General features: G+C 31.7%; 1 protein-coding gene across 1 annotated transcript; it reads left to right on the plus strand.

Annotated features, from left to right (window-relative positions):
• The first annotated feature begins 3,087 nt into the window (after positions 1–3,087).
• On the plus strand, positions 3,088–13,609 carry LOC148312610 (uncharacterized). Its single transcript, XM_088275536.1, has 9 exons — positions 3,088–4,159; positions 4,681–4,810; positions 5,560–5,725; positions 7,288–7,468; positions 8,386–8,503; positions 9,192–9,432; positions 10,135–10,420; positions 11,103–11,220; positions 12,638–13,609. The coding sequence occupies exons 1-9, from the start codon at positions 3,264–3,266 to the stop codon at positions 12,890–12,892; spliced, it is 2,391 nt and encodes a 796-aa protein (XP_088131662.1). The 5' UTR covers positions 3,088–3,263; the 3' UTR covers positions 12,893–13,609.
• The last annotated feature ends 3,979 nt before the right edge of the window (positions 13,610–17,588 follow it).

A 17,588-nucleotide genomic window follows, 5' to 3' on the forward strand; every position in this document is an offset into this window, starting at 1 on the left:
TTCAAATTATAGGGTGGAGTCTCTTTGCAAACGCTTTTGTTGCATGAAGTGCAATGTCTGCAGCTAGATCTTGTACACATTGGTCAATTATTTATCTCCTTACTATATTTCGATAAAGGAGAATATCCTGCCTGATAATATTGTAATATCACTACCGAATATCATTTTAACGTTTCGATTGCAATAAATTAAATTAACATTAAATAGCTAACATTTTTTTTAAGTTAAAAGAATTTAAAAGAATATTGAAATTATTATTTAATATATGATCTATGATGTTAATATATTTATTTTCACACCAAATAAAAAAAACACATTTTTGAACCACGTACGTAATACTTAAAAACAATATAGGTGCCTAAAAAAAACACCTTTAAGAAAACGCATAAATTCCTGAAGAAATCAATTTAAATATTATATGTTTTAAATATTAATAAAACCTAAAAGTCTAAAATCTATTTATCTTTGAAATATAATTTTGTTTTGTTCATAAAATATCGTTTAAAACTTCAAAAAATACTTAGTTGAAAAAAAAACTTCAGAACGTTAGGCATGATAGAATATTTGTCTGACTTGATAATATAACTTGTTTTAAATGTGTGGAATAATAATGATAAATGCTTCTTTGCTGAACTTTTCTCCGGTCTCATCTTTAGGGTTGATTTTTTTGTTTGTTCACACGAAATCCGGTTAGAACCCCTTTACTAAGCTTATAATGATTGCATTATCTCTGCAATTCATTGAAGAAAAATAGATGTTTAAAAATCCAATATAATATCTCCATTCCTCGTTCATTTCAAATATCCATATGCTTTTTAGAATACAATTGAACCTGCCTAGTAACATTATATTTAAAGGAAAATGTGTTTTCTTTGATAAGAGTGTATTTTTAAGAGCTCAACTCGCATTCCGTATACAATACATACCTAGCATATACATTGTACATACATAGTTAAAAATAAAATAATGTTCGTGCGGTATGTACATACGCCAGAATTATCCCAGCCGAGCTCTATCAACTGAAATTCATTATTAGCGCGCGTGAACATAATCTACCTATTTATCGAGTACACGACTATGACGAAAGTATACAGGTATAAGGTAATTATTACGCGTTCACGGAATGATTGAATTTTAAGAATAATACATTTCTGCCACCATTTTTGGGAAAAATAAAAAATATGGTCTCAAATTGAACATTTATCTACCTAACCAACTCTTATATTTATGTATGAATAACAATATTTTATTTATGTATCAACGCTTTCAAGGGCTTTCACATAAAATATAGAGGTGGGTACCTAATTATTATAGTTTCATGGTACTGCATACTGCAATGACATGAAAAAATATTATCCATGTGGCATGTCGCTACGACATAACCTCCAATTCGCAGTTTTTTGCAAAGCATTGCTCACGCAAGCTAAGGTGGTGCGTTGCCGTTTCCATCGTGCCACGCCGCGCCGGTGCATTTCTTTTATTTTATTTCTCGAGTGCACTGAGTGCACTCATATGCACCTGATTTCACAGACGTAAAGTTTCAAAAGTTTTATTCGCGTCGATGTGGTAGCACTGTCGTAAAGTATAATGTTACCAGTTAAAATTATCTAATCTCACGAATAAGGAGAATTATACTTTGAAAAATCAATAAAATTACCGATTTAAACAATGTAATACATACTTATGATACGAAGACGTTAATAAAAAGGTCAACAAATATTTTTTTGTTTATGTCGAATTTTGACATTGATGGAGTTAAGTTATGCGTACATAACTTACATTATCCTTCTTTCTGGCACTCCAGTACTTAAAAATCTGTTACATCTACTACGAATTCAGTAGAAATGTTATCATATTATAATAAACATATATATTAAATTTACATGACGTAATGATATAGTCACCACTATACTCATACTGTACCTGGAAAATTAAAAAAAGTTTTTTTCTTCACATAATCCTGAATGTTTGCCAATTTATAGTTTGATTTTCAGAATAAATACACACTTTTAAATACACTTAAATTATTTAGTACGTTTCGAACGAGTCCAAATCCTTTTTTTCATTTTTACATTGTAAATGTAAAAATTAAAAAAAACTGGTCAAATTACAACCTTAAATAAATTAAAAATTATGTTTTCAAGCGTTTCTCAAACATGTGAATATAATCCGGGATTCGGACTTCGCATACAAATGAAAGAGTCTGCTTAATAAAAAGCTTTCCTAATCCCACCATAGATGTCTCTAGTGAACTCTCGCATATTGTGTTTCGAGTTTGATCAATATATCTAGAAGGTTCAAGAATTTGTGGCGTGGTTGTCAATCATAGGTAGAATTGGTAAATGTTACACATGTGTAAAGTGATCACTTAAATCAGCCTATGGCGGTCGTAAGCCCTGTAAAGCCCAGACTTCCATGTTCCTCTTCATCTTAAAAAATAACATTCTAATTACTTAATGTTTCGGCAGTTGGTGAAAAAAATTTCGATGACTTGTACATTATTAGTAATCCTATAAGTATATATACATGAATGATTTCAACTAACTAGATAACCAACCACCGCACCACTTCTCCGCAAGGATAGGCTGAGAACACTACACCATCCAACAAAACAGAACAGAACACCACATTTATCAAAGACCATAACTTTCTATTTTTCTTCGTGGAATATTTGCTTATAATTATACAACGTAGAACGTATGCTTTCAATTTGAAACGTTTTATGAAAATGCAAACTGTATTTTTAAAATAATCACATCCATATTTTTATACTATTACTAAAAATAGAATCCTAGAATATGAAATATTCGAAGAATCCTACATAAAAATTAATTAAAAAAATAAATATTTATAATTGTCTAATATTAATTAGCCAGGCCAAATATACAGCTTCTACTGTAAAAAAAGAAGCGCTTGATTGAATAACAACTGAAATGAAATCTTTTGTAAAGAAAAAAAAAACGTAAATAATATACAGGTATAAAAACTGTTTATTTTCATATTATGTAGGGACAGAATAGTGTTTTTACAGAATATTAATGAATAGTATTTTCACTGGCAACATTTTATTGCGGGGTGTGTCAGTTATTTTATTTATTTGTGATTCATGTTTGCGTGTTTTCGGTTGGGTGACTTAACCTAGTTTGTATATATGTTTTTTTGATAGTTTATTTACGTACAAATATACGAATTAATCAAAAAGTGAAATGTGTCAAAGATAGAGCGCCGTTTGTTTAAAATCCCCGCGAAAAACAAACATCATAATGGATAAACTAACTATATTATTGACTTGTTTGTGTTGGATGGGCGTTACTGGTCAATTCGAATGGCAGGCGAAAGACAGTTTTGATGAAGTTCAGTTTAGAATGGATAGAGTTACAGCAGATAACTGTCCTATTATGCACTTGGGTGATCTTTATCTACCCGAGGATGCGATCTCCCATTTACCCGACATCAAAGATATCAATATAAACCCTGTGTTTCCCAACAGAACCGCGTTGCTGCATTTACACAATTTAGCCCTCAGTCGTTCCTTCTTTTGGAGTTACATTCTGCAGTCTAGATTTATCCGGCCAGCTATTAATGATACTTACGATCCTGGAATGATGTATTATTTCTTATCTACCGTCGCCGATGTATCGTCGAATCCTTACGTCAACGCCAGCGCGATATATTTTTCTCCAAATATGTCGTATACATCATCTTACAGAGGATTCTTCAATAAAACAATGCCGAGGTTTGCGCCGAGAACTTATCGCACGGACGATTTCAACGATCCTATTCATCTTCAGAAGATTTCAACACTCAATACGTTTACTGTTAAGGACTTGGGCGGTATTCCGCCCAACACTTTGTCGGAAGATTATACTACTGACTACTATAGGATCAACGAGTGGTTCAAGCAGTGGCTTCCGGATAATGTTGCGAGCAGACACGACACAAAGACGACATATCAAGTAGAGATACGTTACGCTAATAACACCAATGAGACATACACCTTCCACGGCCCTCCCGGAGCTGATGAGTTCCCGGGACCTGTGAAATGGACTCGTCCATATTTCGACTGCGGGAGATCCAACAAATGGCTCGTGAGTGCCGTTGTCCCCATTGCTGACATCTATCCGAGACACACCCAGTTCAGACATATTGAATATCCCACGTAAGTTTCTTAAATGCTTATAATGCAGCATTATCTCATTTTATACTAGCTAATTATGTTAGGAACAGAAATCACATACATTGCCATTATTTTTTTCGTCATCAATTTGTATTAGTGAGTCATGAAGGATCATACATTTAATATTTGATTTGCTGCTAAAATAAAAATCAATAACAAATCTGTTTATTGATTTGGCATTTAATCTGTAGAACTTAATTTTAATGTATGTATTAATTTTTAAATCAAACACAGATTTTTTGAGTCTACTAAGTTGTATTTTATTAAAAAAACAAATGAAAATTAATATTGTGACAATTTGCATTATTGATTAATAATTTTTAATTACAATTATATCTACATATATGTTACGACATTATGTTACGACGAAATGCCCTGGTCAGTCTCCACCTCAAGAGTTTAAATGTTCACTATATTATCCGATCTGTGACATTAGTCCTCTCAATGCTTACCCTGTTAATTTCTTTACGGTTTGATTCTAAATATGTTTTGTTTTCTTACAGCTACACTGCTATCGCCGTATTGGAACTAGATTTTGAGAGAATAGATATAAATCAGTGTCCTGCGGGCCAAGGTAATAGTGGGCCCAATAGATTTGCGGACACTGCCCGATGTAAAAAAGAAACAACCGAAGTGCGTATACCAGTTATTTTACTAAAATATACACTAGACTCTCAAGTTGCATGGTTTTCATTTGTTAAATATTGATGGCTGATGTAAACAAGACATTATTAACATTTGATAATGCATTTATAACGCATACATTTTTTGGGGTTTTTGGGGTATTGCCATGTACCTCCTCTAAAGTTTTATCTGCCATTAATAGGTTTATCTTTGTGAAAATCAATATTTTTTCACATTGAAAACTACTTCGAAACATGAGAAAATAGCAAGCATATTACGCAGCATTACCCCTAGAATAGCCTTTACTTATTATAATATTAGCTGGCAAAATTTTATTCAATGGGTATCTGATAGATTTTATGGGAAAATTTTTTCAATTTGCTTTATTTCTGTGCCCTTTTTTGTTTCCCAGAATGAAACCGCAATGCAGCTCTTTAACCTAGCATTTCACTTATATTAACAAATTGTTGCTGGGCAGTTTTTTCATCAACCCCGACCCTAATTAGTATACTAATTAGGGTCATATACTAATCACAAATAACAGTAAACTCAACTCTGATCTGAACAATGTTTTTTGGCATCTTGCGCTGTACCAAAAGTTAACAAATGGAACGCTTATAAGCATCTCCCGCTTTCTACCAACAATATGTTAAAGACGCTTTTAAGCTTTTCTTGCAAACAATGTGTTAAAAGATGTTCTGCTCTGTTAATTTTTATCCGAATAAATGTATAATTCCATGTTGGTTGATATATTACAGTGTGAGCCTCTACACGGTTGGGGATATCGAAGAGGCGGTTACCAATGTCGATGTAAGCCGGGTTGGAGATTACCGAATGTAGTTAGAAGACCTTATCTTGGGGAGATAGTTGAACGAGCAACGGATGAACAGTATTACAATAATTTTGACTGCATGAAAATTGGCTGTAAGTATCAAGAATTTCTCCTCCCTATTTTAAAAACTTACCCTTCACAAACCTTTTCTGTTTGAGAATAAAAAATTCCATTCAATGCCAATGGCGAATGGGATTTTTGTGTTGGACCTGTAGCATACTGTATGCGTCCAATTTTTTTATGTTTTTTTTTAATGCTTCATAAATTTAAATATGTAATTCTTCAATTTAATTGTTTAAAAAATCTTATGTAAAAGAAGTATATTTTATCTCATTAATTGATCAGGCAGTTGCTTTATGGTAAGATCTATCCATTTTTAATTTATGTTTTACTTTGTGTGTACCACTATTTCTTAAAATCTATTGTGACACGTGTTTCGATCGATTCTTCATCATTTTCAAACACCTAAAAACAAACACCGTATTTGTTTTTAGGTGTTTGAAAATGATCCGCAATGCATCAAAACATGTGTCTTAATAGATTTTAAGAAATAATGGTATTTACGAAGTAAAACTTTGATTTAAAATTAATATTTTATCATTTGGCACCATTCGATGTAATCAAGTATTATATATATATCTCGGCAACCCAAATAATCTTAACTCAATCTATTTTCGTGTTTTATTTATGTTTTAGACACAATAACATTGATAATCTAGTAATTGTTTTTCTAATTTATTTGCTTTGAAAAATAATTATGTTCTAATGTGTAAGTAAACATAAACAACTACCTTTGTGTAGACTGTTAGGATATGTGTACAAGTATGCTGCAAACATAATCTTATTACATGTGAACAAGTACTTTTACATTAAAGTGCATTATCTGTTATTGATTTTATTGTAATTTGAGAACACATCCCTTCATTACATCATTACAATATTACCTGTACGCAGTGGCGTGCACAGAGTTTTTAATCAGGGTAGGTGGTAGGGTTGGGTGAGGATAAGGTATAGCAAGCACTGGTCGTGTTTCTATATGGAACGCAAGTAGTTCGGGGTAGGCACTGCTTTTCTGCCTATATATCGCTCACTCCTTTCAAGAACGTCATAAATCAAAAAACTTGATTTTTCAGGAGAACGTTTTTAAAGTTTAAAAATATAACACAATATATTAAAAATAAATATCAAGCCACTTATTGAACTTTTTACTGTGCAACAGATCTTTTTAGGTAAAACCTGAAGGTTTTTTCTCCATTTGAAAAATATTTAATATATTTAAAAAAATAATTAAACAATACATTTTCTTCAAAATGCAAAAACAACATTTTCTGCCCTGTAGCTGGTAAATATTAAGTTTAAAATATGCCGCTTTTGCTGGAATATAGTATATTTTCTGGGCATTCCGAAAACATGCACAATTGAAAATTGATGATTTTTTATTTATGACGTTCTTGAAAGGAGTGAGCGATATGAACAATGCACCACTCTGCCTTTACGTATTTACTAAATTTTTTATTTCCATATCCTTTTTCGTGTTATTTAGAGGAATAGATAGCTGATATCTTACGTGTACTCAAATAGACAAAAAAAACTGCACATGCTGCATTAAAGACAATACATATATAATATTATGTTGTAATTTTTTTCATTTTAGGGGTACAAAAAATGCCGGTACAGTGGGAGAAAGCCCATCCGTTTATTAAGATGTTGTACATGGACAGATTTTACGAATATCAAAACTATACAACCGGCCCCGCTTCTCTTCACGGTCACAAAATGAATGTTGATCAAGTACTGCGATTTATCCATGGAGTACAACCTCACAACTGCACCAAGTTAGTATCCCATCTCTATCCAATATTTTTCATAGTTTCAGTATGTGACAGAAGTGAAATAAATCTTGAAAAAAAAATTATTTCATAAAGTTACAAGTGTTTTTTTAAAATAATTTTCTGGACATTTCTACTTTACAATCTTAAAATTTATTACGCAGTTCTCTGCAATAAAGAGACTAAGCTCTTGTGCTTGGAGAAGGACTTACACTTATTATTTATTGTTTATGTTTGTGGGTTATATATATATTTTTTATACTTGTTTCCATATATCTAGGTTTGCCAAGTATAATACCGTGGTGCTATTGTCCATTTCATAATATTAGCATATCACTCAGTATTTAATTATTGTCTTAAGGCGGGACTGACCGGAGCATTTCGTCGTAACGTAACACGTTACGATCCGAGCATTCAGGCAGTCAGTACAGCGAGCCGAGCGCTCCATCCATAGTTTCGGATGCTCGCTGATGCTCGCCGTGAACGATGTTACAACGTTATGTTATGACGAAATGCTCCGCTCAGTCTCCACCTTTACAAATTTATCTTTAAACAGTAAAAATTAAACTGTAGCTTCTTTTTCATACATTTATGTAAATTTTTGCATGGTCTAAACAATATTTTTTTATCACTGATGGAAGTAATGGCACACCCACTGATTCCACAGATAAATTTGTCACACTGTTCTGGTGAGTAACCACTGAAAAAGAAATGGCAACCCTAGACCGTAATTTGCACACACATCTGTGATGCCACTCAAATGTGTGTGCTGTATCACTATCAGTGATAGACAGTGATATAATGATTTGGTACCCAGGATTCAAAACTTGATTTCTTGGAATGGGATGCTCTTTATACTATAAGATAAACTTATATTTATAGAGAATATATATGTATATATTTTTTTAATTTTATTTGTTTAGATACCATCCACAAGATCTGATTTTGCACGGAGATATTAGTTACGGAGCACGAGAACAGTTTGAAAATGAAGCCAAGATGGCAGTCAGGTTGGCCAATTTCATAAGTGCCTTTTTACAGGTAATTATCTGATTTTACTATGTGATTTTTTTTCTTTCAAGTAATTATTATTATTAAAAAAAAAACAGAAACATGTGTGTTTTTATTATTTACAAAAATACTTCAATTTCATACTATTTCTGTGAGCTTAAATGACTCATTATAAAAAATAGGTATCAAATTGTGGTATAGTGGAGTCGAACCCTGGCCCAAGAGTCCGTGACACTAACCATGGGATCACAATCCGACACTGTTATGTTATTATGTTATTTTTTTTACTTCTTAACCCTTACTGGTCCAATGTCGAATCTCATTAGACATCGATTTTTTCCTTTTAGGTCCCATGTCGGATGTTATTCGACATTTTTTTCATCATTAGTGTTATTTATTTAAATTCCAAGCTTACATTTTTGTCACTCGTATCTATTACAACAGTATGTGGAGCAGAGGACCAAAGATTTTTTGCTAATTGGATGTAACTGTCTACCTAGATAATTTTTTAGTTTTGGGGGACCGGAAAGGGTTAATTCTGATTTTTCATTGTACTTATGAAATCAATCTCCATCCTCCTATATTTGATTTTATTTTTTATGCATTTCATTCACTATACAGTTTTCATTTGAGTAAAGGTTGATATGGAAAATACAAAATGGGGAAAAATAAATCAATACCGATGCAAATGCATCAAACATTTTGAATATTGTTTTAGATATCTGATCCTAAAGAAGTGTATTCCGGAAAACGTGTTGCCGATAAGCCGCTGTCTGAAGATCAGATGATGGGCGAGACGCTGGCCCTGATTCTTGGTGATACCAAGATCTGGTCTGCCGGAACTTACTGGGACCGTAATAAGTTCACCAACCGCACATTCTTCGCTCCGTTTGCATACAAGACTCAGCTGAATACGCGAAAATTCAAGTTGGAAGATGTCGCCAGACTGAATACGACCGGTTTGTGTGCTTTTTGTACTTTTTACAGAAATATCCGTATTTATTCCTTTTTCAGAGTTGTTTTAATTACTCAAAACTAACTAACTAGCTAACCATCACGCCGCTTCGCCGCAGGGATAGGCAGAGAGAATAGAACACCATACCCATCTGTTTTAGCACATAATCTATGCCTTAGCCAAATTCATACATCTTCTCATACTTACACACCGATTATTCTGACCTGACCACGCTCGTATTTGAAATACGTCTTCCTCTGCTTCTATTATCAACCACATTCCCTTCATATTTTTTTTAACTATCCTTTCTTCACTCATTCTTTTCACATGCCCAAATCATCTCAAGGTTACCATGCTGGAGGTCCCGGGTTCGATTCAAATAAATATTATTGATTTTTCAGTCTAATATTTATTTAATATGACCCTGACTGGTATCTGAAGCGGTGGCTGATCACCTTTCCATCATGTATTTAATGATCCAGATAACACTTCTTCTATATGATGCAGTACCCTCTGCACCATTGGGTGCGGATAAGGGTTAGAAGAAATCATCTCAACACACTTTCTTAATTTCATCGATAATGCTTATCTCAGCCTTGCATTCTTTCCTTATACATATCACCATTCCAACATCTATCATACAACGTTTTGCTAAACATCCGTCTGAGAATTTAATTATTCAAAATTAATCATATCATTTTCACAGAGGAAGTCTACACAAACAAGGAGTGGTTCCAGTTTTTGAAGCAAAGATGGTCCACCAACTTTGACTCGTTGGAAAAGTTCTACATGAAAATTAAGATTCGTTACAACGAGACGGGAGGATACATGAAGAAATACGAACACTATCCCAACTTCTACCACGCGGCCAACTTGGGTCACGGCTACTGGACTTCTCCCTACTTTGACTGCAAAGGAAAGGTGCCCAAGTGGGTCATCACTTACGCTGTACCTTACTTTGGCTGGGATAATCTGAAGAAACTTGAATTCAAGTTAGTCCTTATCACATTCTCATTTATATTAAGCAGCTTAGTTCAAGGAAATACAATTATACAAGCACAGGATGATTAAAAAGACAAGACAAGTAAAAGCCCGTTCATTTTAAAATTATTTCAAATTGGCAAATTGTTTAATTAGTCATATTTAAATAGTATGAAAAATAAGCATTATTTTCAGTAAAATATCAGTAGGATTTGAATAAATGTTTTTGAATTAAAATAAACCCTGATGATGACAAGGTTCTTGTCGAAACCGGTAGGTTAAATTGTATGAATAAAAAAAGCGTTTAAAACTAAGTTATTTAATTTTATAAAGTTTATAAAATGTGCCACAAAGTATCTGCGGAAAACATTCAAGAAAGGATTTGAATAATTTGTTGTTGTAGAGAGAAATTGATGGTGGCATATCAAATGCGTTGTGAACATTATTGAAGGTGCCACAAACTGTACATCAATTCAGAGTAAAGGGTTTACTATTTTTCTCAATGTTGAAAGCTGCCAACAATATAAAATAATTGCAATGTCAAGTAAATAATTTTATTGCCAGTAATAAAACAATGTCTTACAGATTTTTCATTATAATAGTAGGCAAAATATTAATTTGTTTGTCATGAAAATTATTTTACTACAATAATGTTTTACATATTTTTATCTCAAATTTTTCTATATTTTTTAGGGGGGTGGTAGCAGTTACGATGGATTTAATGCAGTTGGATATAAATCAATGTCCCGATGAATATAGTGTTCCCAACGCTTTCAAAGGCACCCACAAATGTGACAAGAAGACTTCCTATGTAAGTACAATATTAATTTTTAGTTCCATAAAAGCATGTAGGTACACACATTAAAAGCACAATACATATTCAATTTACTCATTATTTAGATCATTTGACCATTTAGTGCTAGAATTTTGATTAAAAAAGGAGGTATGTATATATCTATCTCTCAATTAAAAAAGTTAAAATAAAATTATAAAAATAAACTTAAAGGTGGAGACTGACCGGAGCATTTCGTCATAACGTAACACATTACTATGCGAGCATTCAGACAGTCAGTACACTGAGCCGAGCACTCCATCCATAGTTTCGGATGCTCGGTGATGCTCGCCGCAAGCGATGTTACGACGAAATGCTCCGGTCACTCTCCACCTTAATGTTTTTATATTTTATTGATTACGGAACCCTTGAAATAAAACAAAAGTAAAAAAAAAGCTATGTAGTTCTTGTTTTATTATAAAAATTGTACACATGCTTAAATTCATAAACATTCGCATATGTTACATATTATTGGTAAATGAATAATTATTCCTGTGGTCTGCAATGTCTGTATCTATAACAAAAGAGTGCGTGTAATTTAATCCTTTGGTAAATATGAGATCGTTGCACATTAGTGCGTCTGCTCTGGTAACAGTATTTAATTGGTTTATAAACCTGTGTTTTTTAACTGCAGACATATCGCTCACTCCTTTCAAGAATGTCATAAATCAAGAACCGTCTATTTTCAGTTGTGCATGTTTTCGGAATGCCCAGAAAATGTACTATATCCCAGCAAAAGTGGCATATTTTAAACTTAATATTTACTCGCTACAGGGCAGAAAGTGTTGTTTTTGCATTTTGAAGAAAATGGATTGAATAATTCTTTTTTAAAAATATACTTAATATTTTTCAAATGGAGAAAAAACATTCTGGTTTTACCTAAAAAGATCTGTTGCACAGTAAAAATTTCTTGATGAAAAAATTGCTTGATATTTATTTTGAATGCATTTTATTATATTTTTAAACTTTAAAAACGATTCCTAAAAATAAAGTTTTTAGATATATGACGTTGTTGAAAGGAGTGAGCGATATGTCAGGATGACCGAGATAAAGAAAGATGAATGGCCCAAGGGAGAAACCTTGTCAGGGTAGTGATGTCATGAGTATTAGGTAAATATTTAACTAGGTGTAGATGTATATTTACCTTCATGTGGGAATTCGTTTGGCAAAATATAAGTGATAATGCATAATCCACATATTCTCTTAGTATATTGGTACATACTTCTGTGTTTATTAGTGAAACTAAGAAGGGCAGTCACTATTCAGTTTAAATTTAGATACGCTGATGAATGTGCGCTATACGTAATATCACTCGTACTTGAGCCAATTGGTGCCTTATTTGGAATCTAGTTTTCCCTATTGGAATTTGATTTAACTTGTTTTTGCCCATTTGCAGTGCGTCCCCATACTGGGCAGAGGCTTCGATACCGGCGGTTACAAGTGCGAATGCCTCCAGGGCTACGAGTACCCGTTCGAGGATTTGATCACGTACTATGACGGTCAGCTGGTGGAAGCTGAGTTCTCCAACATCGTTCATGACAGGGAGACACGTATCGATATGTTCACATGCCGTCTCGCCGGCGCCGCGGCCATGCAGGCTTCCATTACTGCCTTAATCACCATGATATTTGCAATCTTCAAGTTTAGATAGATAGTTAGCACATTCACAACCAATATATTACAGTAAGACCTCGCGGTATCTGCTAAAAAATGCTATGACATAAAACTAAAATCATGTTTTATTCTCATACTTTCTTACTTCAGCCTTTTTCTTGCGTCCAGTATTGAACAAAGGCCTCCATCTTGGACTTTCACAGTTGTCTATTAGTCGCGATTCTCTTCCACTGCAGGCCCGCCACTTTCCTAATATCATCGGACCATCTTGTCTGAGGCCTACCCACGCTTCTGCGTCCTGTTCTAGACCTCCAGTCAATCACCTTTTTCGTCCATATTATTCTCATATTGTTAAAAACTAATAAATAAATGCCAGAGAATGTATTTTTAGAAGGACATAAAACAATTGATAACAGAATCTCTTTTATCCTATTTTTGTTTTATATGAACATAATTTATTACTGTCGCTGTTAATTACAGAGGTCATCTTCAGAGCACTATGATACTAAAATTGGTACAATACTTTTTATCAGTACTTTTTCTGCGGTATCTTGTTTTTTACCTCACAGTTTATGTATTGTGTATTTAGTCTGTAAAGTTTTGTCTAAGGAGGCAAATATATTATTGAATTTTACAGAAAATTTACTCTTGTCAAATCAAATGGCTACTTCAGTATTTTTTTAATGTAAAGATTTCTTTTTGCTTTTATATTATGTGTTTTTATAAAAAAAATCCAATGATGTCATTCCAGACTCTATAAATTCCCTAATTTAAAAATATACAAATATTTATATGTTATAAAAACATATATGCTGAACTCCACCGATGTGGGGTCGCAATTTAATTCTTAGCTAAGTATGTAATATAAAAAGAGTTTAACACTTTTTTTTTATTTTTATATTTATCCCGGACTGGTAACGTAAGCGTACAATCGTACGATTAATGATGAAGATAAAACTGCATCAATCCAATGTAGTGCCTTAAGAAAGATGTAGATTAGGAAACAAATGAAAATTTTATTTTTTATTTTATTAATGATATACTTTTTACATTCTTGATGATGCGTTTATTTTTGCATATTTTCTATCTGACTACCAAATTTTGGTATTGAATTTATTTTACTGTCCCATTTGTTTTTTTATTTGGTTGTTTTAAGTATTAGTATGTCTTAACATAATATAATTGGTTTATAATCAAATTGAATAAAAAATCTGTTATACATTGTTCTGTTACTGGCAAAAAACATTAATTTGACATTGCAATTATTTGTTATTGTTGGCAACATTAAAGAGAAAAATAGTAAACTTTTTACTCTATATTGACATACAGTTTGTGACACCTTCAATAGTGTCCACCGCGCATTTGAAATGCTAATCTCAATTTTTCCTAATAAATTATTCAAATCCTTTTGGTTTTTTACTCAAAATGTTGCTTATTCTTCATTATATTAATATATGACTAAATAAATATGTAATATGTATGAAGAAAATTTTTTTCTTCGTTAAGTTACATGATAAAACTTAGCTTCGTTGATCTCAGCGTCTGCCACAATCAGATAAAATATACGCCGCACGATAGTAACTTCAGCTCTCATGTTTGAATGTGTGAGAGATACATTGTAAAAATGTTAGCTTTTGAGGGCTTAATACATATTTTATTAGATATGGCAGTTTCTTCAGAGCTTAAAAGGATAATGTAACATTTAAATAGCTTATGATATACTGCCATAAGTATTACTGTAATAATTTTTTTTAATGGTTTTTTGGGTAAAAAATGTCTGCTCCGTCTAGTATTGAAAATGATTTGAAACCCATTAATTGTAATCAAATATTTGAAATATCAAAAGTTTTTTATGTATTTCAAAATGATAATAATGCCAGTAGCAGGACAATGATACAAATGTTTCGTATTGTGTTTTAAATTTATGTTTACTCATAAAATGAAAAAATATATTTATACATATCTGACAATTTTGATGCATTTAAATGTAGATATTCTTGTTTTTCAATGTGCCTTTTGAAAAAAAAAAAATATATGCATACATTTATTCGACACCGTTGTGTGTTATTTAGATTAATACATGGAAACGAGATCTGTACTATATCCGTCCTTTAAAATAAGTAAAATTGTAATTTAATTTATAAATCACAAATATCTCACCAATATTTTAATGCATATACATATCGCTCGCTCCTTTCAAGAACGTCATAAATAAAAAAACTTGATTTTTCAGGAGAACGTTTTTAATGTTGAAAAATATAATACAATATATTAAAAATAAATATCAAGCCACTTATTGAACTTTTTACTGTGCAATAGATCTTTTTAGGTGAAACCTGAAGGTTTTTTCTCCATTTGAAAAATATGAAGTGTATTTAAAAAAAATAATTAAACAATACGTTTTCTTCAAAATGCAAAAACAACACTTTCTACCCTGTAGCGGGTAAATATTAAGTAAAAAATATGCCGCTTTTGCTGGGATATAGTACATTTTCTGGGCATTCCGAAAACATGCACAACTGAAAATTGACGATTTTTGATTTATGACGTTCTTGAAAGGAGTGAGCGATAAATTATCTATACAAAAGAGTTGATATTAAATTGTGCCTTTTATTAATGGTTAAGCTTTTGTTTTAGAAATATTTTATCTATTATTGTGGAATTATTCCCTACTATGATATGTATTATCTGGTAGAAGATTAAATTGGCGTATTTGACTATTTTGATTTCTCCTTTTCCCTTACAATATATCAAAGTGATCAAATGAAGCTAACATATAATTTGTAATTTGAAATTGTAAAATACAACATTCACAACTTACTGACTTGGTTACATATTTTATTTACACATAAATAACGTAATTGATGTAAGCATCCGATAATATCAGATTGCGTTTTACACAAATCACATTCCCAAAATGCAATTTTTTATTTTATTAATAATGTGTAATACATATTACAATACTTAGTTTTAAGTGAGTAGTACAAAATAAATGTTATTTTGATAGTTTTATTAATTCAATTGCATAATGTTTATATATTAACATATTTCAAAACTGAAAATCTAAATCTCAGTTCTGCAAATTTTCAATGATCAGAATGACTTATAATTTTTTTATAATTATTTAACTACATATATTTTTAAAAAAGTCATGCTTCAAATGAATCTCTCAAATAAATACAACTGATATTAAAACCAATTTTAATTAGTTTGATTTTTTACCATAACTTAAGTGGTATGATTTTAGTATATGTACTATGGTTTTAAATTTGTTTTGAATTTTGTATTTTTTTTTTATTGTGGCTATCACCACAAATAATACCGTCCACTTTTATTTCTAAGCTCTTTTATATCCATGTTTTTTTTTATAAATTTAGAAAATATATTGTTTTGTAATGCATTTATTGTTTTATTTACTTAACAACGCACAGTACAATTTGTAACGTAATATCCTGGATTAAAAAAATAAAAAAATAAATCTGGCACATTAGTCTTTTAATCTATTGTAGATTTTGAAGATAAATCTTTGGTTTTTCTTATAATAAAGTATGTAATAAAAAGTCTTCTAACGAAAATGAGTGAGCGAGTTTACGAAGTATAGATTTAAAAATAATCAAATTCACCTAGTATTATCGCAGAATCCTTAGATTGTCACACAAAGACGGAGTGGTCATGGCTTCCATCAAAACAAAAATCTTGGCATTTTATTTATTAATTTACATGTGCACTAAAACTAGAGCTAATCAGTGTGCATACAAACCATACAACAAAATATACCAAGAAACTGAGAAAACAAACAAAAAAATTAAATAAATTAAAAACCGCTAATATATGCATATGATGTCATATTATGCAATTAAAGTACAATTACGTTAATTTAGAAATACTAAAATGAGAAAGATCCATCTTTCTATGTAGGGTATTCAGCAGACCAATCATCCTCCTAACATAATGTGATGTCTAGAGTATTGACAACTCAAAGCCTTATGGCTTATTATAGAAGTCCAGGGAAATGTAGTAGGAAGAAGATGGATTTTATGGCTATGGAGTTTTATGAACTGCATGGTTCCCGGGGAGAGCAGCTGTTCTACAATGTTAGGGATGGAAACCATTTTAATGCCATAATACCGTGTCGGGGTAGTTTTAAGGAGAGGTGAGCGATGCGTCTCCATGGACATTGTCAATAATGACTTTATTGAGTAATTTTTCTACTGATAAAGGAGGATAATTCATTTTCTCTACTTTAGGCTCAGCTGCGGATTTCATACTGCTAAAAAAATCAACTTTGATTAAGCACATTTCCTAATGGTCCCTCTTTCAAGATTTGCACAATTATTTCACCTTACCTATACTATTAATGTACTAAAGATTTTAAAATCATTAAAATAAATTGAAATATGACATCAAATTGTCTAATATTTTCTTTCAGTAAATTATAATCTGCCTTGATAGTGTAATGGTTAACGTGTTAAGCTACCGCGCTAAAGGCCCCGGGTTGGATTCCCAAGGGGGTCAAAATAAATATTAGTGATTTTTCACTGTAATATTTATTTAACCTTTTCATAGCAGCAAATAAATTTGCTGCAGTGCTCATAAGGCCAAGTATTTTTCATAAAAATTAAAGGTGTAATTTTTGTTGTTCGTGTTATGCTTATTAAATTATAATTTACTTACCAAATATTATACTCGCATCGATTGTTAGACTTTTATTCTTGAAGTTTAACCGGTTTTAA

Source organism: Brachycentrus maculatus, unplaced genomic scaffold, assembly GCF_059751285.1.
Source record: "Brachycentrus maculatus isolate JH-2025_06_01 unplaced genomic scaffold, ASM5975128v1 h1tg000037l, whole genome shotgun sequence".
NCBI classification, from domain to species: domain Eukaryota; kingdom Metazoa; phylum Arthropoda; class Insecta; order Trichoptera; family Brachycentridae; genus Brachycentrus; species Brachycentrus maculatus.

Bases quoted from the DNA above. Each gene is read 5' to 3' on its own strand.
- LOC148312610 (XM_088275536.1), top strand. From the start codon at position 3,264: ATGGATAAACTAACTATATTATTGACTTGTTTGTGTTGGATGGGCGTT. The intron at 4,160-4,680 runs GTAAGTTTCTTA...GTTTTCTTACAG, and splicing joins AGACATATTGAATATCCCAC to CTACACTGCTATCGCCGTAT. The intron at 7,469-8,385 runs GTTAGTATCCCA...TTATTTGTTTAG, and splicing joins CAACCTCACAACTGCACCAA to ATACCATCCACAAGATCTGA.